The 27,122-nt window shown below is 48.6% G+C and overlaps 1 protein-coding gene across 2 annotated transcripts in view; it reads left to right on the forward strand.

The window, feature by feature from the left end:
• Positions 1-26,826, forward strand: part of LOC144125121 (uncharacterized) — a 393,458-nt gene extending 366,632 nt beyond the window's left edge. Inside the window, exons 5-12 of one of the 2 annotated variants that reach the window (XM_077658225.1) lie at positions 5,530-5,693; positions 6,147-6,421; positions 13,607-13,690; positions 18,486-18,635; positions 19,627-19,845; positions 20,428-20,574; positions 21,836-22,079; positions 23,015-26,826. In XM_077658225.1, the coding sequence (XP_077514351.1) occupies positions 5,530-5,693; positions 6,147-6,421; positions 13,607-13,690; positions 18,486-18,635; positions 19,627-19,845; positions 20,428-20,574; positions 21,836-22,079; positions 23,015-23,556 (1,825 nt within the window). In that variant the 3' untranslated portion in view covers positions 23,557-26,826. The remainder of the gene's footprint in view (positions 1-5,529; positions 5,694-6,146; positions 6,422-13,606; positions 13,691-18,485; positions 18,636-19,626; positions 19,846-20,427; positions 20,575-21,835; positions 22,080-23,014) is intronic. The other variant, XM_077658226.1, reaches the window with a different exon arrangement.
• The last annotated feature ends 296 nt before the right edge of the window (positions 26,827-27,122 follow it).

The following is a 27,122-nucleotide window of genomic DNA, read 5'->3' on the forward strand; positions in this document are numbered from 1 at the left end:
CTACTGTTTTCGCTTGATATTTTCTCGGGCTGCCTGGTGCTGCTGATTCTTTCTCCTTCCTTCTTCTTCTTTTTTTCCTCCATTCTTCTTTTGTTCCTCGGCAGCCATTTTCCCCCGCGTCACGCCATGGGCTCCAAGCAGGCGGCGCCAATGCGCGTTTCCCCAGACGCAGAATCTGCCACTATGCGAAGCAGCATTTGGCGGGGACGCAGCCATATCGTTCCGTATATATCTGCTCGCTATTTCAGCCGATCGAGCCGCGAATAGAGAGAAGAAAAAGAAGAAACTGAAAGCATATAAAACGCGGAAGCCCACTCCCTCTAAAACAGCTTCGCCTTAACCCTGCGTGTCGTTTATTTCGCCCGATCTCGCCGATTTCGCAGAAAATGTGCCCCTATTAAGGGCGCTTGAGGCGCGGTGTGAGTGCAGTCGAGAGGTTGTTCGAGAATACTTTCTCCGGGGCGCTTTTATGCACTGGAGTGCGCAGCGCGCAAAACACAGAAAGGAATCGCGCTTATAGCGAAGAGCAAGTTTGCCCGGGCTAGTTGGCGGTTCATTTCCTAGGCGATATGAACAGCATAAAATGAAGTGTTCGGCACGTGTTTGCGTGCAAATGAAAGTGCTGACTTGCAAGCGCTTTAACTCCAAGGCCATTTAGCCCTTTGATGCCCAAGATTTTACTTTGCTGTTTAAGCAGCTCAGTCACTGGGCAGTAATTTAGAGTGCATAAAGAACCATAAATATGTTGGCAGAAAAAAAAAGTTCCTCGTGACTGCACAACGAGGAGTTTCTCCTTTATTTCATATTCACAAGTCATAGCGAAGCTATGTAGATGCAATGTTCAGCTTATTTTGTTCTGGTCTGAAGTGTTTTAAACAAGCTATTTTTGGTTGTACAATGTTCAGCTGTCATGCTAGCAATCACTCGTCGCTAACCTTTGTTGTCAACATGCGACGGCTGGTCGACCGGCATCACTCAGCGCGTCTTTTCAAAAATAAGTGAGAACAGCTCAGCTTTTTTTTCTTACGAGATGAAGTTCAAAAAGCCTTGTCTTACAGTACATGGCAACATAAAGATCAAAGCTGGCGTAGTAGTACGTGTAAAAGTAATAACATGTCAGCTCTTGCTCATGGGCATCGCTGTGTATTAAAGGGTTACAGTGGTTCTTAAACAGCTATTGGTCATTAAAAAATCATTCACGAGCGTTTCAACGATATACGAAGACCAGGAAGAAAATTCTTTAGTACAAAAATGAAAATAACAAGTATCGGTAGCTTGTTAAGGCGTTGACGGCCTCTTCAAGAAGAAATATCCGCACAAAGTTACAACACACTAGTGTAACCAAATGGCAGCAATCTCACACCTGCAGCAACTGTCACAGGAATTGGTTGTAGTAACGAAATGGCTTGGTCGCTCGGTCCCTCCGGTTAGATCTCTAACAATCCTGGGGAGGGTAACGTTAGGTCCAAGTTCATGCATGCCACGGAGACCAAGCAACGGTTACGCAGTCAGGTGAAAGACCGCCACCTGCCGAATGTGAGAAGAACCATAAATTCCCTTATGTGTCATGCCCAAAAAATGTAGTGTACAAAATTGAGCTATGCTGCGGACTATGCTACATCGGACAAACAGGGAGATGCGTGAATGACCGCTTAAGAGAACATGAACGCTCCTTGGAACCCCCCCCCCTTAAAAAAAAAACAAAAAAACTAAACTTGCTTAACATTGTCTTGAGCGCAAATGCACTCCATATTTCAGCAGGACAACCATTCTATGCAACCATAAAGACCAGCGCACACGGGAAACAGTTGAAGCGTTCCTGATTCGTCAAGAGCAAGACAAGAGCGTGAGCAAGCCATCTCTTGCGCTCACTCAAAAAGAAATTGATTATCTCAGCGGTTAAATGACGAGTGGCGCTTCTAATTAATTCTTTCCTTTTGTTGGCGTACTCAATCAGCGCTGCAATGCCACGTGTTGATTGCGCTTAGGTCCTCCTATTTATTGCGCCATCATGGCAATAAAATCATGAGTCGTAAGTCAGCGCTTGTGTCTGTCCGCTCCTTTACTCCCTTCTATTTTTCCCTGTACCTCTTTTTCCTGTGAAATGTACCGACTAGCTCAGACAAGTACCCTTTTGTCATTAGAAAATTGTTCCGAAAATTTTAGTCGTTCTGTGTTCCAAAACCGTCCTCACTTTTCTCGTAGATGCTGAATTTTCGTGGCATGGCTCGCGACAGGAGTTGCTCCAAGATTTCTAACACAGGCCAGTTGTGGATGCACTTTGAACAGAGCAACGCGCCGCGTTTACCCTTGGCTATGCATACGCGTAGTTTCGCGATGCCGCACTCGGAAGCTGACAGCGGGACAGGTCCAGCTTAACAGCTCCGCATACACTCGTGCCCACGCGTGCAGCAGGAAGTTGTCCGGTAAGTTCAAGACGGCGCTTACGTTAAGGGGGAAAAGGCACGGTAAGACCTGAAGCTCGCCTTGAGAGAAGGATCGAACGGGGCAGAAAATTGAGCGGAGTGAATTAGAGATAAAGAAGTTCAGGTGCATACCAGGCAGTCTAAAGGGAGTGCGTAGATGGAGTCAAACCGCTTACACTCAGGACCGCTGTGTCGCAAGTCATCATGTAGCTGAACAGCGCATATGCCTCCACGGGCAAGATCTCAGTCGCCGTGCCTCAAAAGGCTGCCTGCCCCCAGGAGCAGTGACTTCGTGCAGGCGGACACGAAGGAACGGACATTCCTAGCTTCATAAAGGCAAGGTAAACAACAAGCAAGACAGAAGGAAAAGTGTTACGACACCGACGAACGCGAAAGCTAAGCGAATCATGGACAGTACCACGCGGCCACCCGTCGCGCCGCCGAGAATTACCCCGGCAAAGGAGGAAACAGACGAGAGCGCGGGACGAACGGAGTTAAGGAAGGGACATCAAAATTGGGGATGGACGCTCAGCAAGGCAAGCGGAACGGGTGTGCGGGAGTAAAGGCGCGGGAGGTCTAGATAGAGAGAGAAAAACAGAGAGAGGGGGGGGGGGGGGGGGGAGCGTTCGGTAAGCCTCGCTTTATCGCGTGATTCCCGCGGGGATTCAGGGAAAACCGAGGCAAATCCCCGGGCTTCCGGCACTCGGCCACTCCTTCCCTTCCCTCTTCCTCCCTTCCCTATAGCTGGCCCAACACGCCACCAACGGCGGAGCCGTCCTCCTGGACGGAGCAAAGTCGGCCACCCACCGCTTTGGCGTTTTCGGGAACGGCTTTGAAGCTGATGACTCGCGTGAAGGCCTTGCCCGGTAGTCCTGCGTCCCTTTGTTTAGCGAGCAAATTGGATGGGAGAAGAAAAGGCACAACGAGGATCAAACGACTGGCTGCAACTCACTAGTCGCGCTGTTTGCGAGAAACTGTTTACGCGCGCACAAGCCCGCACAGGATGCGGGTGCGGGCATTCTACCGGCCCGAGCTAACTAAAGCGCTCTCTAAATTATCAAACCAGCGCTTTTGTGCGTTGAGCTGTTCGCAAAGAGCAACTCGCATCAGTTTAGGTGATCTGGCATGCCCCACTTACGCGAAGCCGAAGTGAGTGGCACGCTTCACTATTTGGTGATGCCATGCGAGCCACAGTACAGGGTCACTTAACGCAACGGCCGTCTGGGTTTCACCTGCGCTAACTATTAGTTTCTTAAATGTAAAGTTAAGCCGCATCGTCGGCAGCGGTAGGGAAGAAAACTGGGCTTCCCAAGCATAGTTTCGTGCTGGTTTCTGATGCACTCGAATGTGGCACTAAGAGCGCGTGCGCATAAAAAGTACAGACATTTTAACAGACGTTCTTTTTGCACAAAGTTCACGAAAACAAATAGTAAAATGATTCGAGCAAGTTGAACACACTTTCAAAACAGCATAATGAAAGTAAGCGGAAAAGAGCAGCCGGCACAGGTACGCAAGCTTTTGGCGGCGAGAGTGAGCTGAAAAAAGTGGTTAAGCGGCAGGAATCGTCGATTATGTCAGCGCGATAACGCCGTCGCCTTCATGATAGCTCAAATTCTGGTCAATCTGGAGCAAATGGCCGCGCTCGGCGGGTCAGAGCCTTCGCGCAAAATCGTTGTGCGCAGTGGAAGATTTCTGTACATCTACAGCACAACTGATCGTCGCAGACATAGCGAGAAAAAGCAAGTCGAAACAGAGCGATTAAATAAAGTCAGCCACGCTCAGAGAAACATATTCGGAGGGAAGGCATGAAGACAAGGCGAGTTTATTGATGCGCTCTCTCTCTCGGCGAATTTATCTTCGCATCCCTATAACTGCTCAGCAACCCCCCCCCCCCTCCGCCCGTCTCGATATGCGTATCGCTCAGCATACGGTTACGAAGGACTAAAAAGAAAAAATAAAGATAGAGATAGCCAAGGATCTCCAGGGGGATCATTCACAAGCTTCACGAGACAGCCGATAAGAAAAAAAAAGAGAAAGTAGCGAGAAAATGTCGGCAAGGGGCTACCGGGATATGGTAATAACGAGGCGGCAGAAGAAGGAGACAGCAAGAGACAGCGAAGCGGCGGCGCCGCCCTTTAAAATTTACGAGCCGAAAATTGCCCTCATATTAGGGCGTCGATTTCGTCCCAAAAGAGCCCCCCGCCCAGGGCAGACCGACCGATGTCCTTGGAATACCCTACCTCATCTTCCTTTTCATTTTCTCTCTTTTTTTGTTATGTGCGCGCGTGAGAGAGAGGGTGTGAGTGTGTGCTTGGTTTCATGCCTGCAATCGTTTTAGCGTACGAAGCCGAAGTCGCGCTTAAGCGACGTTTCGTGCAAGTCCAGGAGACACTATCCGCAAATGCTACGCTAAACTCTCAGCGCCCTGGCAAGCTGAAACGTTCACCGTCGATTAAATTACAAGCTCTTTTAATGAAATCTCATCCAACGATTTTATTGTGATAGTTGAATTAATGTAGTCTTCGCACGGAGAAAACAAACTCCATTGTTGCTGGATTACGGTTCGCAGTGTCAGATAAAGAAGTACGTACGTTCAGGCGAATGCCACGTGCAAACGTGTAGTTCAAGTGTACCTCACATTTCTACTGGCAGACCGCTATAAATATTCAGAGCATGGTTTGACCCAACTTACTTGTAACCAACGAGCCATTTTAGCTTAAGGAAACCATGACGTGGTGACTTGAGCGTGTCGCGCCACTCAGTTTTCAGTACTCAATCGCACCTTTCGTTTAACGCGCGTGTCTGAATGCCGAAGAGTTTAGCAGCGGCTGAGGCAACTCGCCTCCGTGCTTCCACTGTGGAATTCATTTTTAGCAAACGCCTTTAGGTCCACGTGCGACTGAACTCCGTCGAAGTCAAACACCTGGCAGGATTTGTCTTTAAACGACGCCAAATAACGTCGTCTGGGTTGCAGCGTCGTCGCGACATCTGGCGGCGGAGTGCTGATATTAGACCAGCACTATCGGTGCATTTTTCGTCAGCAGCTGAGCTGCCAGTGAAGAGGCCGCGTACGTGTCTAAACTAACGGCAATCACGAACGCAGGTTTTACTGGGACCTGTGCATGCTGCTGCTGCTGGTGGCGAACCTCATCGTTCTCCCGGTGGCCATCTCGTTCTTCAACGACGACCTGTCGATCCGGTGGATAGCCTTCAACTGCCTCTCGGACACCATCTTCCTGCTCGACATCGTCGTCAACTTCCGAACGGGTCAGTGCGCCCCGCTGCATTGCCGTACAGGTTTTCCGAAGGATGCACAGCTAGGAATGACTGGCGCCTTATCCCTTCTGGCTACACGCCATCGTTCGAGGCTTTAACTGAACAGCGGTATAGTAGCGGGAAGCGGGCAGAGTGGGTGAGGGAACAAACTACATCCTAGTCTAAATCAAAAGAAATGGGCTTGGGCAGGGCATGTAATGCGAAGGCAAGATAACCGCTGGTCCTTAAGGGTAACGGAGTGGATTCCAAGAGAAGGCAAGCGTAGCAGGGGGCGACAGAAGGTTAGGTGGGCGGATGAGATTAAGAAGTTTGAAAGCATAGGGTGGGCGCATCTGGCAAAGGACAGGGTTAATTGGAGGGGCATGGGAGAGGCCTTTGCCCTGCAGTGGGCGTAGTCAGGCTGATGATGATGATGATGCTGATAACTGATCGATGTTCGCGCAGGAATCATGCACCAGGACAACTCCGAGCAGGTGATCCTGGATCCCAAGCTGATCGCACATCACTACATCCGCACCTGGTTCTTTCTGGACCTGATCAGCTCGATACCGCTCGACTATATCTTCCTCATCTTCATCCAGGACTACAGCGACAGCTTCCAGCTGTTGCACGCGGGTCGCGCTCTGCGCATCCTGCGCTTCGCCAAGATGCTCAGCCTCCTCAGGCTACTCAGGCTGTCGAGGCTCGTCCGATACGTCAGCCAATGGGAAGAGGTCTACGTGAGTGTCCCTTAATTCTCCTTCTCTACGCCACCCTCTCACTCGCTCACTGTGTGCGGGCGCAGAGCTCCTAGAGCGAAAATTGTGAATTACTGGTGAGGCTACTAGAGGTTCACCACTTCCGGTCTTCAGAGTTCACAAGTTCCCCTTGAAACTCCGCCGTGCGTAATCAGAAGCAGTGTTTACCCTCTCGGTGCATATCTACGAACAGTATTTACACGAGAGCAGTGACAACTGCGTATGGACAGCCGGAACACTGCTATACAGAACTGCACCAAAGCTTCTCCTCAAGCCAATATCAAAGACAAAGGGCTCGTTTATTGGAAAGTTGCGAGCGGTAGTGCAAGACTCCGGGGCTTTCTTCTTAAGATGTCTCGACCACGCTAAAAAACAGAGCAAGGCTACGGGAAACACTCAAAGAATAGCTCTCTCGCAACGCTGAAGTGTTGCAGTCGAGCGCAGGTCGACCGCGGTGAGTTCTGCCGACGAGATGTTTCTCGACGCGCAGATACACTGAGTTCTGAGGAACGTGGACTTCGGTTCGAGTTTTGCTTTGACGTTTAAACCGGCTCCGGTCGTTCCTGCTCTGTTTGTGCAGCTGTTAAAACGGCATACAAAAAGAAAGCTCACCGCTGACGTTTAAGCGCAGCGTGCTAACCGCAGAGAACCGGAGCCCACTTGGCAAACGTCAACACCTTCTTTGAGGTGTTATAATGCTATAATGAAAATGCTATAATGAACAGCTTAGCCTCGTATATTGATTTAGCGCATTCATCCCAAAGCTAAGGAAATATTCCACATTCATTCGTGCGATAAATTGCCACTGACACAAGTCACCAACGATCTGCTTCCACGACATGGAAAATAACGAACATGGAACGTACATGGAAAATAGCGAAGTTAAATTTATTAGCACTGTTATGTTCCTTATAACGTAGGTTTGAAAGGCAGACCAGTTTGCGCAAAAAGGAACTCACTATAACTGTTTTCTTTCTTTCGTTGTGTGCCTGCGCATTGCGCAAGTCGTTCCTGTCGTATTCAGGTCGTTAATTAACTGCCTCGTTACTAAATGCGCCGTTATGTACTGTTATGTACAGGGAGCAAACGGCATCGCGTAACGAATTTCTCTGGCTTCGCGTAGAAGTAAAAAATATGGCTCAAAAACGAAAAACTACGAAAAAGATTGCCTTAATGAAATTGCGCAATTTAAATAAGCGAACTCGTGTAGCCAGGACGGATTTATTTGCTTCTGCGAATATGTCATAGCATAGAACCACCTGCTCGCTTTGGCGCCAGTTATTTGTATTTATGTTGCAACCTCTTCTATTTTTTCGTTTGTTTGTTGTTGTTTTTTTGCTTGTAAGGAGCGGCATCCTTGCAATAACAGTTGACACCAGTCGCTCTATGTTGTCTCGCTTGTCATCACTTCATCCTACTATCACAACCAAACAAGTGTATGCCACAAGTTACCACAGTGGTGTGCACGAGGCTGAACGTTATCAGCATCAAGCATACACAAGGTGCAAGAAATTACGCATTACATCCAAATAAGTTAATTTCATTTATCCGTAAGCTTACAAGTACGACAACGTGGCAAAGCCACGAGCTTCCCCTGCATTCACGCTGCTTTCAGCATGTGATGCGTTTTCATGACGAGAAACCACAGCGCTTAGCAGGCATGGCGAAATTTTGTTTCTTTCACGCTGATGGCTGGTTGTTGAGAAACTGCATGTGCACATAGAAAATTAGACGCCTTTCTTGTGTTGACTGCTCGTGTCGCACAGCTGTCCTGTATTGGAAAGAGTGCATTTGGTAATAGCGAATAAAAGTGCTTGGGCCGTGTCGTCGTTTTAGGATAAGCTCAGTGCGGCACATTACACAACCGCTATGTGCGCCACATGACACAATCCCGCGGCCGCCGTTCGTGCATCATGCCTATGGCTCACTTGCGGCGTTCGATGCGAGGAAAAAGCTTTGTGGGGTCCATGTGATAGCTGAGCTGAATTGCGAAAATGCTGGCGCACTTCATTCAAGAACAATGTGACGTAAGATAGCATGCTGTTAGAAAGTACCAAACGCGGCGTTGTTCGATAACATAAATAGATAAAGATTCCTGTGCCTGCTCAAGCTCGAGGAAATTTATTAAGCCATGTTTTAGGATCGTCGTGTGGGCACTCATGCAAACGGAATTTATTTGCGACTACATTACTGCATAGCTACAATGTACGGAGAAAGGGGTATAGGTCTTGCATGCATGTAGATGTAAAACTTCCGACCTCATTGTGGTGCTGGAAAAAAGAGCGTTACGGAAGACGAGACAAGAGAAGGACAAACACCAGCGCTGTCTTCCGTACCGCTGTTTTATCCAGTTCTTCAAAAATGTACCAACCAGCCCGTATTTGCCCTCTTCTGGAATTCACTGTGGTGCTGCGTGCTTCGGCTTCTGGCAACGTATTCGTTTGTCCATGAGTTGACAACAGCACAATGTCGTTTGTACTGCACAGTGCGTCGTGTTCGTAAAACATTGTGCTTTCCCCATTCTGTCAAAGTGTCTCCTGGTATCTGCTGTTGCTCGATTGTGTGTCTTGTCTTTCTCGTCTGGTCTTGCTCAATGTGAGCTTAACCGGAAAAAAAAAAAAAGCTGGAAAGATGATCTGGTGGCCACCAAGGTCGGCAATGCTGTACGCGAATTTGCGTGCTGAGGAGACCTAGATACGCGACTAATTCGACTTTTGCCTACCTTGTACTATACACTAGCGCGGAGTCGATATCACTATCTCGTTTTGATCTTAGACGGCGGTACCTTTTCGGGGAAAATGAAAAATCGTTGCCGTAAAGTTACAGTAGCGAAATTACTCAGCTCATATGTACAGTACTCACGGATTGAAATAGGACATTCGGAGCGCTAACCTTGCAGTGCCACGCAGGCATGTGGTAAACCACAGGCCGGCTCATTGGCTACTGGAAGGAACAATTCTGCTTTGTAGATGTTCTCCCTCTCGCGCCATACCACAATGCACCACCTTGGTTCCATGAGCGTCTACGGGCGGCGCTCCATGAAGCGACGGCCACGCGCTCCGAATGTCCTATTTCAATCCGTGAGTACTGTACGTGCATACACGTGTATAGTACATGCAAACCTCTTTCATTTATCATTGTTGCTTAAAAACAAAAAAAAATCACAGGGACACCTGAATTCATTACGTGTTGGCACTCAATGGGAATGTCCCGTTTGGTGACGTCATTTACCTCCAGCCAATGGGCGCATTTTATGACAGACGACGCATTTTAACTGTCGCATTAAAACGCCTTAGCAAGCCTGCGTCGCCATTACTCTGCGTTGATTCCACCTACACTATACTTACACTGAAACGCGCATGCGCAATATGGTCACAGCGATGGAGAAACTGCACAGGTACAGCGGTAACGCTATGCTAAGACGTGACTTTCGGTGTAGTGAGGAACATGACGCCATGTTTGTAGCTGGATATGAAAACGATTCACCACGTTGGTTTCTTCCGTACTAAAAAGTGTCCTCATCGCATCATCTTTCCAGCTGGTCAAAAAATACGAGAGCAGCGGCCACAGAGTGAAGTGCGCCTTCAGAGCACTGCGCTGGATTGCGCTTGCTAAAATGAGTAAAACTGCGAATCACATGAAACGAAATGTTCACTAAAATGCATTTACTACCGTTTATTTCAATGGACGGGGTTTCATTTTATTCTACGAAGTTGTTCTGGACAGTTGCAAGTAGGTGGGTGACTTGAAACTCTGCACAAAGTGTTTAGTAAATTCGTTGACACAATATATTGGCTTGTATATCGTGAAATAATTTTCATTTCAAAAGAAAACAAAAGCGAAGGAAACGAATAAAAAATAAATCATCACATGAAGCAATGTGAAGCACAGGCAAGTTCAGTGAGGGCCCTGTGTGCCCTTTAACTTTTACAACTTTATTTTGCAATCTAAACGCTATAATATATGCAAATAATAAAACGAAAATTTACAGGAAGGCGAAAGAATTGAGCACGCACGAAAAAAAAATTCAAGAAGAAAGCATTACAATACTTTTATTGCTTCCGAGTTTTTCTACGCACATTTACATGAACTGGCGGATACTCCTTGCAGCTGGCATAGGCTGCGGAGCTGTTGTGTGGCACTGCGCACTTGTCTTTGTGGCTTTGCTCTCGTTGCTCTTGTGTTGACATGTCAGTGTCGGATGTGTTGAACGAATATTGTTAATACACACACAGTGTGAGGTCTCAGTACCCGTTGACGCCCACACGTATGCCTCTTTTTTAGTCGACCCAAGACCGGTATGATTGATTGTGGCACGTATGTCTAACCTTATTACCGCCTGATATTGCATGCAAAAGTCCCATTAACGAAGGCCTTATTTCCTTTATTTTTTTTGTGTGTGCCCGTATAACACATAAACTGCGGAACGCCACAGCCATTTTCCAATCACTCTAGAAAATATTACAACAGCAGTAAAAAGGTGTAGCAAGTATTTCTATACGCACTGCACAGCTATGAAATGGTGCACTATTTTTTATCGATGCATCAGCATGTATAGTCTCGCAACGCACGCAAAACACAACAGAAAATTTTTGTTGTCACAACAGATTTCCCTGTAGTATTTTTGAACCTGACAACAGAAATTCTTGTTGTAACAACAGGATTTTTTGCGGTACTATTGGGCAGTCTCCTGTCGTAACGACAGAGCCAGTTCTGTCGCTACAACAGACAACTTCTCAATGCTACAGAAAAGTCTGTCCTAACGACAGGCCGACAGAGATTTCTGTTGTATTGTGGCACCGGCTATGTCGCATTTTCCGACTGGGATATATACTCATATATGGCAAGTCGACGACCTCTTCTGCATTATACCGCTGCGGCCTATAATGCTTATACGTACTAAGCCTTACCTTGCGCCGTGCGCTCAAAAGTTAAAGATCGAGGCATGCAACGTGGTACTATTCGGAAAATTTCATTAGCAAACAACGTTGCTGACGAGATTGGGGAAAGTTTAGCCAAGATCCGACGGTATGACTGCAAGTGCCGATCTGCAATGAAATAAAAATAGCCAGGCAGGCTAAAGTTTAGCAAATTAGATGCGCTAACTTGGTAGTGTTAACGACTTCTTCACTTCTTCGTAGCTACACACCACGTCATAGACATCAGAGCAGTCAAACTTTATTTATTCTTTTTTTCTGCATGGGTATGAGAACGGAATGCCTTCCTGCCTGTTTCTTTGTGATCCATTTCTCATTCATAGAACTTTGTGTTTTTGGACGTTGCTTGCTTTCCCTTGCACGTAAAAAAACTACATCATGCTCCAGAAAAAACCTGTCGCCACGAAAACGCATCTCCAGACTTTCCCGAAGCTAAACACCAGCAGCTCAAGACACGAGCGTCACCACTTATATAGAAAGGTCCGTATGAATTGCTCTTCGGTTAGGCTTGAAGAATTGATCCTAACATCCAACAGCTTATACGACAACTACTGTCTGTTCTATAATATACTTCACGCAAAGGTTCAGCCCTGAGCTACGTAGAGACGTTTGGAGGACCATTAGACCCAAAGAATAGGTCAGCAACTACTTCACGATAACCATAGAAGCACTAGAACTTGTCCGGAAATATTTCATACAGGTAAAGAATTGGTACGTGACTGCATTTTGCAAAAAAAGAAAACTATAAAATATCGTTAGTGCGCTTTTCAAATTCGAAATAAAAAACAGCGAGCCATAGCGCATCACGAATCTGCTCCTTGGACAGCACTGATTTCAGGCTAAAAGCCAATACACCTTATGATAAAATATTTAGGGGAAGCCCCCAATGCGGAGTAATTTTGTAATAAGGGACTAATTACTCATTGGCATCCACCGAAGCGCAGCGATACGGCTACCAAGGAAAGCTATAGAGCTTTCCCCCTAGACCAGGACGAACTTTTTTTAACTACGAAGTTTCAGAGAAAGCTGTATAGCTTTCCTTTGCAACAGTATGGCCGCGCTGCGGTAGATGCCAATGAGTAATTACTCCCTTATTACACCTGATGACTCAACTATGCGCACTTGCACCGAATCGGTACCAGACTTTGTTCAGGGAATCGACCCATGACACGGCATGACTGTTTTGCAAAAAAAAAAAGCCACCTTGACGGACTTCTCTCGGTGTCATAAGGTCCGACGTCAGAGAAGAGGCATTTATTGCTCCTTAAAAGGAAGAAATTAGATTAATTAGAACCTTTCGTGTTTGTTTTATTCGTCAGAACTAATTAGCACCTCGAACACTGCAAGAAAATACGTTCACAGGCCACCAAGATGTTCTGTTTGCCTCCGCGTGATGACGTAATGAAACACTCCGCAGGAAGTACAGACTCTTCAAAAAAACAGACGACAGAGCACCAGGTGTTCGGTTTATGGATCAACTGCATATCTGTTGTCATAGGGTACACCACTTTCGTGGCTGAACAACAGCAGTATGTTGAGCCCAACCAAGATACAAGGCCACCTTGAATGGACACCGACCTGTAAATACACTGTGCAGAGAGTGAAAATGATGGATTGATCTGTTCCAATTCAGCGTTTGCTCGAAAACTTTGTTACCTGCATGGGCTGAAACTTTAGCACAGCGTACATTCTGTCCCCCATGTCGTTATTAGCAGTGACACCTCATCGAGACGCGCCAAAGATCTACGACACGCCTTCTTCAAAAGGTGTGACAAAGGTGTCAGCATACGACTAGAGCAACGCGCCCAACATAACCTGTGCATTCCAAACACAGACAGGGAATATTCACCAACATTTCGTACCACAACGATCGTCCACTAGACTCCATCGCATGGAACCGAGTCGTCCAATGTAGTCTCCTTCGTTTCATCTTACTCTCGTTTACTACGAATCCTTCGCCATGAGACCATCCGCTTTCGGTTGCTGCTTGGTCCTGAAGATAAGGAATGGCCCCCCCGCCTGTGCAGGGTGAGACTCCTCGAATGCGACCCCCGTAGGCAGCACCGAGACACCACGTTCACCTTTCGAAAAATGCCACGCCCACCCCACCCTCCGAAAACACCCACCACTCGTGGGGGACAAAGCGGGGAAGGTGACACACCACTCTCGACATGCCCTCCGTTCCGCAGTGGTTACAAATTGGATTGCCTCCTTGCCTCCCCCCTTGCAGATGCATAGCTTGGCGACGCTATCCAACAGTTCGGGGCTCTCGGCCTGTATGTTCAAAAGTTGTGGAGAGGTCTGTGCCATCCAGGTCAGTGCCGCAGCGCCGTTGCCTCCTCTCCGGCCCTCCTCGTCTTGTGCCGCCACTGGTGCCCGTGGCGCTGCTGTCTGCCTGATGGTGATGGCAATAGGGCCGCCGTCGCTGCTGCCGCCTAAGCTGCCACTGCCGCCGCATCAATGCTGTGCTCTGTTTCTGTGTGCGCTCCGGCCGAATGCGCTGCTAGTGCCGCTGCTGCCTGCCGCGCAGCTGTTTTGTGATGGTCGAGTGCTGCTACATCTCGGCCGCCTAGCTGTACCTGTCGCATGCAGTCTATAACACGCGCCGCTGTGCACCGGAACTAGCTAGCCACCCTACCGGAACGACTGCCTCTTGCTCAGCGTTGAGAGAGCAGTGTGTCAGTGTCGCCGTAGGGCAAACAAATTCTACGTTTCGTGCTTACCTATGCTCTTAGGTGGAGCTGGTACTGTCACTCATAAAGGGACCGTCTTCAAGCGCAACAGCGTGGCTATGTGCTACTGCCGAGACACGATATGTAGTACCTTCAGATATTGTTTTGAGCCCCGCTCTCGCAGGTCTAAGCTTCACACCAAAACAGCCTGTCGTCGGTCATCAAAAAAATATAGCAAAGAAACTTAAGCCTGCGGCCACACTGGCACTCAAATCTTCCAGCTCTCAATTACAAGGCCAGCACACCACCGACTGAGTTTTAAGCCCATTATTGCTAGCATGGGCTCGATGAGCAGCGACCTTTATATAAAGTATCCGGCCCACGAGGTTCAGCGTCGAGCCACGTAGCAGATCAATTGCGACACCCTTCAGGCTTCAGAGCTTCACAGATTAATGAGTCACTCTTGTGATGTACCACAGCATGGTGCCTCCCTTTTTCCCTACCATCATAAGCCAGCAAGAGGCCCTCGGGTCAGAGCAAGACCTCGCCTGCAGGACTATGATGAATGCATCCTATACCCTAGCCATTTAACCCTCTTTTGATGAGCCAAGCATTTTTCTGTCCAGCCTATAAGCCTCACAACCTTCAGGTATATTAAGCCTTGGAGGTGTCGTAAGTGTCCTGCTGCACGGCTCTTAAAGTAAACCCTATAGGACTGACACCTCTGACGAAGACTGCACACTCGCGTGGGGTCGGTGTCGAAAATAGAAGAAAATGCTCGAACTTAATTCGCGGTCAAAAAGAGCGAGACAGTGCACTTTTCTGTGAGAACAGCAGATGTCAGTCCCCACAGCAGTGTGTAGTCATTTCTTGCCTACTTCTGTACTTGCGGCTTTGAGATGGGCTCTAATTCTCCTGCATACGAGGCAACAGGCTCGCAGGCTTCAACAGTCCTGGAAAAGCTGTCAGCCAAAGTTACTCGAACTTGGAGAAGATAAATTAAAAAGAACAGTGGCGCAACCAGAAGACGCTTTGAATAAGCATAAGGGGACAGGCAAGCTGCAGCGGACAGCTACAACAACCACAATTGATATCATGATTTCAAGCGGCTTTGAGTGAAACCACGATTACGTTCTGTGCTCAGTGGAGGATAAAGCGTACACTTGCACCATGACGTCATAATGGAGCGGTTAGGTTCGTGACAAGTTGAGGAGATAGACAAGTACCTTTGCGCCGCGCTTCTGATACATCAACATGGCGGCACTAACATTGAAGGAGAGGAGGTGACGTCAGTGGTTGTTTGTGACTACTGTACACCCCAGTGAAGGTCACGTCTAACCTGAACGCATGGGTTAGTAGCTTTTATTGCTTTAATATAGCAGTCAATCGCTGCAAAGTTAATTAAAATAGAAAGCACTCACACAAAACAACAGAGCGTACTAGAGAACCGAAGAAAGGGGCTTGGGCCGAGAAGGTTGGGCTCTTTTGTGACGCAATTTTAAGAAGGGCTACTCGCAGACTCATAGCACGCGAGCCGGAGTTCCATGTGCTAGCCTGATTCGCTTGTTTACAGCCAGTTAGCAGTAGCAGCTTCGCTTAACCTTACTCTAAACAGACTAACCGCGTCAAGTCCCTTTTCGTTCTCAGTAGGCGTACTGTCAAGAACAGCAGCAATGCGAAAGTTATTCAGCATGGAGCCTGCTAGAGCATTTCTCAAAAAGCATGCGTCTAATGTACTTATGTGCATCGGAGAATGCTTGGCACATACTGGCATGACGACATCATTATATCATGACGGCATTTGTTACTATTCCAGACAGGTACTGTGTTTTGGCACGCATAGAAAAAGTTATTGTTATAATGATTTTAGGGGAATCCCCCAAAGTGGAGTACAGTCTACTCCACTTTGTGGAATTCTCCTGCATACATTGCACCAACATCGTTCCCACTTCGAGTTCTCGATCAATTTGCTCTCCCCCTAGCATATTCGAGGCGTCCCGTACAGCTCAGCTGGTGGAGCGACCGCCCCGGCGAGGCGGTGGTCCCGGGTTCGAACCCCGGTCCAGGACCAGTTTTTCTTCAACTAAAAGGTTCCCGTGGAAGTTGTATAGCTTCCCTTTGTTGCCGTGTGACTCCGCTTGGGTGGATGCTGATAAGTAATTATTTCCTTGTTTAGAAAAGGAGTGGGAAAAATTTTAGTTCCGGTCTGTGGGTTCACACAATCTTGAGAACGCTGGGTTGCTACTAATACTACTATATTATGATTGTTGCGCGAAATTAAACCGCACACGCACATTTAGCAAATATGTAAAACGCTGTCAGAGATTGGGCTTAACAACTGCACTGGACAGTACAGTGGAAAAGATTTTGTTTCAACGGTGCGAGATGGCTGCGCCCATCGCAAGAAGCAGAAATGATCCATGCAGGTTACCACATACGGCAAAATAATTGCCCGCGTAAGTGGAGCTTGTCACTGGCTCATCCAATATCAGGTCCGGCTTGCTGTATGAACTAAATTTTGTCTCTTTGACCACGTAAAGTCAGGACTTGGCACTGGTACCGGTACTTGGCACTGGTCAGACCGTGTTAACTCAGAACTTCATAATGGTCCCAACAAACAGCGAATCTCTTGGTCAGGAATCGACTCATTACTTGCGCGGTTTGAATCTCATAACGTCATTCGCAACTCCTGCCGCCGCGGTACGGCTTAATGGTTATGGCACTCGGCTGCTGACCCGAAAGACGCTGGTTCGATCCCGGCCGCGGCAGTCGCATTTCGATGGAGTTAAATGCTGTAGAGGCGCGTGTACTGTGCGATGTCAGTGCACGTTAAAGAACCACAGGCGGTCAAAATTTCCGGAGCCCTTCACTACGACTTCCCTCATAGCCTGAGTCACTTTTGGACGTTAAACCGCGATAAACCATAAACCAACCATTCGCAGCTCCATGCGGCTTAATCCTCTTCTTGAACTCAACGTAGACGAAAATCGAGCACGGCCTTACTGCCGTATCAAGCATTAGGAGCACGACAACACGGGAACTTTTGCTCACAAAAGCTGAGAACTGAATGGCTCTAGCCTGCCTTCAAGTGTGACACATGCTATAACGGCCAAAAGCTGCATAAAGTTCACTAGCGCATTTCTCTTTCAATACCAGCTTTTGGCAATAGCTAACGCTTATGCAGCGCAGCTAATAACGAAGCATCAACCACAAGCATGATGGCTACCACTCGAGCGTCGCCGAAGCACGGATGACCCGCATCAGTTTGTGGCAGATATTTTCTTCTACAGGGCAATTGAGAGCTATGTATACGGCACTGTATGAAGACTGTATGAACATGGCGCTCCGCGGTGAAGCTGACATTGGTACTATGCCAACGTGTTGGAAAACAACAAAACAAAGTGAAAAAGAAAGTGACAGGACAGCTACCAAAACTCCTTTCGAGGTGGCGTCACCGATTCCCGGTTTCGGTTCCGCGCAGGGGCCACTACTCATCACTCTGGCTTTCCACGAAGAGCAACGGAGAAGCACTTAAAGCCACTTCATTTGCAACAAATAACCGGTTTTCTTGCAGAAGGTGGCAAGTGTCGCGTTTAACAGATGCCTCAACTTACATCACCGCATACCGACAGCTCTGTCAGTCTAAAACGCGAGTGCGTCACAGCTCGACCTCACAGTACGGCGCGATTCGAGAAACAACGAAGTGGCGTCTACTATCCTCTGAACTTTGCATGATGAAATGTCGCTTCAAAAGTACGGCTTAGTGCGTAGAAATCACGACCGGTACGGTAGCATCTGGACTTTATATTGCTTACGCAAACAGTTCCGCCACATTTTATAGCGCCAGTAGTGCCATCTGTCGCAGACCCTGCGTAGAAACTTGTTCTGGGCTGCCATGCCCCTTGGTGCGATACGATCAGGGTCGAGAGAAAGTATAACCGTGAAAGGATAAAACGAAAACTTTTTTTTTTGTGGAACTAGAAATAAGTGAAACGCGAATACCTGGAAGAGCGCTACGGGAGACCAACTACGCAGTTGAAGTGGAGCTGGGCCAAAGTAAAGAGCTCGGTATCGGGAGTCTCCGGCTTTCTGAGCGACCTTGAGAGTCCTGGGTGCGAATCCCTCACTGAATGCCGACATTTAGTTTGTTGGTCCCGTTTTTCACGCTGACTAGATCACACTAAGTGTGTGGCAGCCCAGAACCCCATATGACCTCTCTGCGCGCATAATAGATGGCACCATATGCGTTTTCAGACATGCCGGTATCTCGTGGTGGTGTACGCCAGCGACATACGCTACCACTTTGTCTCCGAAAATGGAAGCGGGGTATCTGCTTCCTATGCATTGAACAGACATTCACAGTGGTTCAACGGGGCTACCGTTCCCTCTTTCTCTCTTCCCCTCCTGTTCCCTCTTCCTCTTTCTGTCTGACTGCAGTTCCTGAACATGGCGAGCGTGTTTATGAAAATCTTCAACCTGATCTGCATGATGCTTCTTATTGGTCACTGGAGCGGGTGCCTTCAGTTTCTCGTCCCCATGCTGCAGGGGTTTCCTTCCAATTCCTGGGTCGCCATCAACGAACTCGAGGTGAGCACGTCGGCAGAGGTCGGAGCGCGCGCTTCGTGTCACGTTGCCACATCCAGCACATTATGTTAAACGACCTGCCCGCTTCTGCACGCTCTTCTTGCTAGAACGTCCGAGAGGCTGGAATGGAGAAGTCAGCGCTTAGTAGTTTCCTTCTGTGATCAGCATAATCGCCAAATAAAAGAAACATAAAAGAGAAAAATACTGACATTGAAAGCAGCCACAAATTATTTCGCAACTCTACAGCTCCAGTGCCTGTTAAGGATAATTGTTAGATTAGTGGTGACCGCCCATTATCGTTGTAAAATCTTATCTTCGGCTTCGCTCTAAAGGGGTTATTTGTTTACTTAATTCGTCTAGTCTCTGACCAAGAATATTATTTTACATGTCTTTTATGCAGTCTTTTCCTTTGCTTGTTGTTGGATCAACAGTAACCACTTTTGCGTTGGATATTGTTTTTACTTTTGTTGAGCTTCTTTACTGTGCGTTTAGCGCTGTACGAATGCGATAGGGACGGTACATAAAATATATACAACGTCAGGTATCTGTGCCTTCTTGTCATCGTCCTGAGCAAGTCAAACGCAATTTTTGTACTCGCCTTTTCCTGAATACTCACTCCTAAATTCCAGTGGTAGATGCAACATGAATTTTCACTAGAATAGAGAAAAGTATTGAAGCTTTCGGAGTCTCAAACGATGGTAGTGAAGTTTTACGGTTAAAGTCAATCCAGACTAGATTTACTATATTTCCCTTTACAGCAGGAAAGCAGCCACAGAACAGTGCTAGTTCTGAGCAGGTTGGCATGGTGGCTGTCATTAAATCATAACACCGGCACAATAGTGTGATATGGAAGGCTGTTCTGTTGCAACTGCTGTAGCAACGAACGCTTCTTAGAAATTTCTTTCGAGCTTCAGGACCGACTGTGCATTCGTGGTCGCTTGGTCGCGACTAATGTTCCGCGTATACTTGGCACCATTCTCGTTTTCCGGCGCAGACAAAGTACTGGTTCGAGCAGTACTCGTGGGCCCTGTTCAAGGCCATGTCCCACATGCTGTGCATAGGCTACGGCCGCTTCCCGCCCCAGAGCCTCACGGACATGTGGCTCACGTTGCTCAGTATGATCAGCGGAGCCACCTGCTACGCCCTCTTCCTAGGGCACACCACCAACCTCATACAGTCGCTGGACTCCTCGCGACGACAGTACCGAGAAAAGGTTCGTGACTTGCCACACACCCTCCAATGTTCGCTCACGCCGGTGATCGATGAAAGCAATTAGCCACTCGGAAAGGAACAGCCAAAGCCGATCGATTGTTCATCGGGCGGCAAAGACAGCCAACTGTGCGGCTCCTTAGTCAACCTATGCAACTGCTATTTCACTCGTGAAAGCAATACTGAAAAAGCAGTCAGTGCTTTCAGATACTGCTTATAGACTTTCATCAGCACTCTCGTTGTTTTTGCCGTTCTCTTTCACTCGAAAGAGAAAGGCACTCAATCTAAATGCCACAACTGCTTATATGATTTTTTTCCTTTTATAAAGAAAGAAAAAAAAGACTATTTCCTCCAATTTAATGTAGTGTGACTCCAATCCAGAGCTTTACGTACGGCTTGTGCCAGCGCTCAGTACGCGTGCTGCGGTAAAGAATTCAAATAAAACGCTGTGCTGTCCGTTCCTGGGCCGCTATAGGGGCCCTCACCGAATACTATATATGCAAGAGCGTTAAATCGCCGTTTCAGTAAAAGTCTGTTCCTGCTCGTTCTCCCACCGCCGTTCTAATCATTGGTACTCGGCGTGCAGTTAAAACAAGTGGAGGAGTACATGGCATACCGAAAGCTTCCAAGAGACTTGCGACAAGGTATCACCGATTACTTCGAGCACCGGTACCAAGGGAAGTTCTTCGACGAAGAAGCCATCCTCGGGGAACTCTCCGAGCGGCTACGAGAGGTGAGGCTTTCTACTGCACCACGCGGCATAGATGCTGCTTCACTGTAGCTCAACCTTGTTATACTATTGCCAACGCATAGCCTTCAGCAAACCTTTATTCAGTGCTTACTTGACGTTTACGGTTATGAACCTCTAACAAACTTTTATTGTGTTGATATCCGCGACCGGGATTCGGCGTTGTAGCCGACACGTCGAAGTGATGTTAGATGCGGCCCAGCACCAAGTTTGACTGTATGAATCACTGAGAGCCTGCAGCACTCCGTCTATGAGGGTTTCCGCATAGCATAGTCCAGTACACTGAATTTGACGGTTTATCCTGAGGGTTAAAGTATGACACAGAGATCTGATGCAGCGAGAGGGAAAAAAGTATACTCTAAATAACTGTAATGCACGCTAAGTATGCCTCGGAGTTTCGCTGACAGCAGGAACGGACTATGGTCTACTGTGATTGAATGTATGCGTAGATGGCGTCTTCGGGAGTGGACTGTTATACTGTGAGTGAATGTGTGTATGGATTGTGGCACTGCAATGGACTATGTTCTACTGTGACTGAATATGTGCATAGATGGTGACTTCTGGAGTGGACTGGGATGTGGACTGTGTGGAGTGAATGTGCTATTATAAGTGACTGTGCGCATATCGGGGTAGATCCGACAGGTTTTAGGACATTATTAACATAGAAGTGACGTTACGGCGGCGCAATTGCCGGCAGAATAAGCAAGGCCAATCCCACCTGTAGTATTCAACACCTCAACTCAACTCAACTCGGCGTTTTGCTGGAGACGCCGTGGCCCACAACAGCAAGCGCAGGTCAGAAAAGTGTTATAAGGCTCTGCGTAGCTATGCTACGATGGGCAATTCTACAAATCACCAGTGTTCTCACGGAATCGTTTCGCCTTCCTAAGGTCCTGCGGTGAATGAACAAGACCACAAGCAAGTCTGCACAATCATTCTTGCATCATGTGTACAGAGAGGTTGGGAGTGAAGGGAAAGACAGGGAGCTTAGCCACACTATTCCCGGTTTGTTACCCTACACATAGGGAGAGGGATAAAGGGAAGGAGAAGGATCGGTGAAGCGAAGGTTGAATTCGTCGTGGAAATGGCACGCATCCATGTACACCTTCTGTAGGTTTCAACAAGCCTTCTTGGGAACAGGCATGAATCCCAAGAAATCGACTTGCACCTTACTTTTATCGAGTCAAAGAGCGCTACACACATGATGTGGCGTGCACGGTGACACTGTTTCCACCTCGTCGCGCAGGACGTGATCAACTACAACTGCCGGTCGCTCGTGGCGTCGGTGCCGTTCTTTGCCAACGCGGACCCAAACTTCGTCAACGACGTGGTGACCAAACTCAAGTACGAGGTCTTCCAGCCAGGCGACATCATCATCAAGGAGGGGACACTCGGGACCAAGATGTACTTCATCCAGGAAGGCATCGTGGACATTGTGATGAGCAATGGAGAGGTCGCCACCAGCCTCTCCGACGGGTCGTATTTCGGAGGTGAGTTAATTTTCCTCCTTCCTCACCCTCACTCCCTCCCGGTCTTTAGTTACGCGTGCAGGCAGTTCCGAGCCCTCCGGCCAACGTGCGCTTTGTGCTGGCCCAGCTTTTCACGATCGAATGGAGATAGCTGCCGAAAATAATCACCGACAAAGAATTAACGCCAGCGATAAGGCAAGAACGAAAAGAGGTTGTCCAGACGCATTACATGTTTACCAGCAAGAATCGCACGATGGCTTGGGCGAGACACTGGAAAGAAAAATCCCATGGCCGAGTGTAAGGCTGAGCAAAACAACTGAAGGCGCCTCCGCCTAATAAAAAAGTCGTCATGCATGGGACAGCAGCAGTTTCGTTGCTCATAACACATTCTAAGAGTTAATTTTATGTGGCCAGAGAAACTTCACTAGGTAGCGAACCGCCACAGTTTTTTTTTATTTACAGTAGTGCCTTGCATCTTATCGCTGCTCAGTTTATCATATGTGCCTGGTCACCGCTCTGCCCGCTTTCTCTGCCATCGGTAAAATATGCGGGCTAATTAGGTAACGAGGGCGACTCGTGAAGAATTTGCAGTGTCTATAAAAACACTATGACTCAGCGTACGCAGCGAGACGTAAGCAAAAACAAACAGACAGGCTTTAAACTACGGATAACTTCCCAAAAACTCGCTTTCAGTGCTTGCGCGCGTTTCATACTCCACGTCTCAAGCTTTTTCCGCCCCCTTCCTGCCCACACCGTGAAACTTCAGGCGAATTCCCAAGATATGCCACATACCGCCACGTAATGATCTCGGTTACTTTAAAGTGACAGTGAATGTAGAAGAAAAAACACGGCCGGTGTAGGCTGTGCGTAATGGGAGGGCCACACTGAGGTGTATTTTGATGGCTTCATCAAGAGCTGCAAAAAGCTGATGAGCCCGTCTCGCGGCGTGCTCGCAGAGATCTGCCTGCTGACCAACGCCCGGCGCGTGGCCAGCGTCCGGGCCGAGACCTACTGCAACCTCTTCTCCCTGTCCGTGGAACACTTCAACGCCGTGCTGGATGTGTACCCTGTGATGCGCCGGACCATGGAGTCCATCGCCGCCGAGCGGCTCAACAAGATCGGCAAGAACCCGGACATCGTGTGCCAGCGCGAAGACCTGCGCGTCGACCTCAGCACCGTCACCGCCCTGCTACGGTCCGCCCAGGCGGCCCACAACGACGACGACGAGGACGACGAGGACGGCGGCGACAGTGGCGACGCCAAGGGGGGCGGCCGCGCGCAGGGCGGCAACCGGAGGAAGTACAGCCACCTCCTGGGGGTCCACCGCAGCAGGGAAGGCGGGGCCACGGCCATTCCGAGGCCAAAGTCCGAGAGCTGCTTCCACCGCATGTTCGACCTGGCCAGCGGCGCCGCCGCGCAGACGGCCCTGCCGCGTTCGGGAACCTTCTACGAGAGCCTGACCGGCATGGGCTCGCAGGGGAACCTGCAGGAGGACTAGGCGGCGCCGCCCTCGGGGCCCCACGAGGAAGCTGCCCGTAGTGGAGGGGACGCGCTGCTGTGCCTGCCTCCCATTCGATATACGTATACATTCGGACAAAGATTACATAGGAGAAGGATAGAAACGGAGTAACGCCCTTCCACGTAAGATGCCTGTAACTGCCTCACGATGCGCGACTGCCGCAGCGTCTGCGTTTTGCCGGTGGACCGTGGCGTTTCGTGAAGGAACACCACGGTCTTCCAGTCCACACATGCTGCAGCCGTAGCGGCCGTAGTTCAGGCATTAAAGACAATTAAAGTATGCAGTGTTTTTTGTTTTGTCAGTGGCGACACTACTCCATAATGGTGGTTGGCGATTGCAGTTCGTCTACTAGCTTGATCTTCTCTTCGTGGCCACAGGGATTCGAACCGAAAGCTACGCGTCAAAACTTAACTAAAAGCAGCACAGTTCACGCGCATTATCGAAATTATTTAAAGTATGTATAAACATAAAGGGATCAAAGATTTGGAGGTGGTCTATTAGCCGATTTAATTTTTTTTTTTGTACAGCCGTTGAGGCTACCGCAAGCTCCACAGAGGCTGGGCTTGAAGTTCAAATGCTTTACAGCCTCCAGTTTCTTGCAATTATCGGCAGCTTCCTCGTCCGGCTAAGAAACTCGCACGGCCCACGAGCGCTACGCGGTGCATCTAAGGGGCTGCTAAACTCTCGAATGTCGAATAACAGTAGCATCCTAAAAGAAATTACATTCAATGACTTCATTTTAAATGACACTGTTGGCCAACGGCTGTTGGCCTGCTTTTGTTGGTGCATGTGCGCAGCGCTCTTCTATTAGCGTGTATAGTATTCCTTGTAAACGCAGTTTCATGGCACAGCGCAGACTGCCCTGTGCACCGCAATCGCCTACTTAACGAACAAGGTGAAATTGGTGTTTACTGTACCTGCTTAGGCACATTTCCGTTGGAGAGAGCAAACCTGCCCCAGTGCTGCGCCGAAGCACGCCTCTCGAATGCACCGCGAACGCTCCGGGGGCCGCGCGGGAGCAGTATGCGGGACCAGCGTTAGCGCATCTGGGAGCAAAGTGGCCTTAGGAGAAACGGGATAAGCCGTCACAGGGGTAAACACAGACAGACACACGCACATTACCATCGACACACATATCGCTCCATGCACGGCTCGAAGGAAAAAAAAAAACCACACGACACCTTGCTCACATTGCCGAGACACGTCACATGACACCACTCTGTCTGTATGTCTGTTTCGTCTGCACAATGTCATGTTCCCTTCCTAAAGTTGACTGCAGGACGATCTCAAGCCGTCCCCTCCCGATGCCTATCCGAGATCGACAGAAACGATCCTTTTCTTTTGCCCAAAGCGTGGTACTGATTAGTTCCTCCTGAAAAAAAAAGCAGAAGATAGCCGTATTCTCGCGAGGCTTGACTCTCCTGCGGGCATACTGCAAAAAGGCCTAGCTAGCCCTTATAGAGTATCATTGAAACCCAACATGTCGCGAACCGCGTTACGTTGTTCTTGCTGTTATGGATGTTGTATGCTTCCTAGAAAACCACGTCAGCCCCAAGCCATTATAGAAGTGATCGATGTTGCCGCCAGTCGAAAGAGGCGAACGAGGCCAGTCATCACGTGGTCTAGCAAAACAAAATTTAAGGAAACTTCACCGCATTTGGCAGCGAAATTCCCCAAGTAAGACAGTAAACAAATTGCGCTCACTACATCTGACGCGTCAAACCTAAAGCTAGCAGAGTTGTACTATAAAGTCGCATCACAGAGAAACACGTCTCACACACGTGTCTTACGACGCATCCACAAGCCAATGCCACGTCCTGGCCTCTTTCACTTCTCTGGCGAACTCCTAACAACTACATCCATGATCGTTAAACCATCAACTCCTTCCCAACGTGATCAGACGCGAAGAGGTATTGCCGAAAACGGTGCTGCATTGTCTCGATGTTGCATAGGCGCTAACAATGCTTGCTGATATAGGCTTCCATGCGCCGGGTAGTGTCGAAAATGAATCGCATTCCTAAAAAATTTGCCTAGTCTGGTGCCCTGAGCGTAGTACCGTTCCAGAGGACATTAACTGAAAGTTCCCGAAAAAAAAAAAAGATCTGGTGTTGAAGTATTAGCATGCCGTGAAACAGCGTGGTTCCAGATTAGCTTACGCTTACAATGCGGATAAGAAAGAAAAAAAAAAGAACCTACTTTAGCGAATCTCGTACTCGGGAATGGAAGAGGACAAACGGTCTACAGAATACAAATGGGCTGGTGTAGTAGTCTAGGAGAATACACACGCACGAACAAGAAGGAACGTGTTGCAGCAACGAAAGAAACACGAATAATTCGAATCAACTAAAACTGCCAGAGGCGGTGCTCTGTAAAAAATAGAAAAAGAAAACACGCTCTTTTCGTCGAGCTCGGCATGAGTCGATGGCTGGAAACAAGCCGCGTTGATGGCGAAGTGAAAGTTGGACGATGGCGCCTCTCCGGAAACAGCACAAGCGCGGCGAAACAGGACAAAAAAAAGCAAGACGCGTCTCCGCAGACTCCGCACTGTGCTGCCCTCCCTCGGAGGAGGGGAGGGAAGCGAACGACTACTTCCCTCTTCTTCTCTCTCTCTCTCTCTCTCTGCTCTCGGAAGGCTCGTCAAGCGAACCGAAAGTCGTAACGGAGGCTCCCGCGGCGGTGACACCAGCGACGCGTTCGCAAACGCATGCGGCAGCGATATAATTACGAGCGCCCGTAACGCGGGCCCGCGTACAGTCGTCAAGCACGGTCAGTGCGCAACCCACGTGGGCGTCCGTAAACATGTTCCCCTCCAGATTCGTGTAGAGGGTGTATCACGTGACCCTGCTGGCGTCGTAAAAGAAAAAAGAACAATGCAACAACTGTTCGACCGGGCATTGTTGCGCCCCGCCCAAAGGAGCCTTCGCACGCGGGCTCTGCTCAGATTTAAAAAAAAAAGGGCACAGAGCGAGAGAGAGAGAGAGAGAAGAAGCAGAAGAAAAAGAACGGAAATGCGCTCATCTTCCAAGTTTCCGCGTCACGCATTGATATCACCCCTACCCGCCTTCCGACATTCTCTCCATGACTCGCCGTTGAGAACATCGTAAACTGCATGCAACTCTTTGACTAGGAGCATGATGTTCCTCGCTCCTGGAGCGACAGAACCTCTCTCTCTCTCTTTCCCCTCATGTCGGTCCATCATGCATCGTCGTGCATTTTGTCACTTGTTTGCTCGCTCGCTCGCTCGCTTGCTGCCAAAGACAGGCACACATTGGGCGTGTACAGGACACGGGTGCTAGAAGAATACGGTCACCCTCAACCGCCACGATTGAAAGGGGTAAACAAGAAAAAAAAAATCCCTGTGGCATTGGAGTTTAACTTCGAAGGATATAGGGCCGTGATGGGGTGTGCGGCTATAGCGAAATGACGATTATTACGAAATATAGTGGCGCCGCTCTCCCTCAGCTTCGATGTAACGAGCTTCTAGTGTAACGATAAAGTGTAGTCGTTGCGCTGTATAGTAGCCGCGGTCAGTTCACAGCCTCTAT

The sequence above is a fragment of the Amblyomma americanum genome, chromosome 3, assembly GCF_052857255.1.
Source record: "Amblyomma americanum isolate KBUSLIRL-KWMA chromosome 3, ASM5285725v1, whole genome shotgun sequence".
NCBI lineage: Eukaryota > Metazoa > Arthropoda > Arachnida > Ixodida > Ixodidae > Amblyomma > Amblyomma americanum.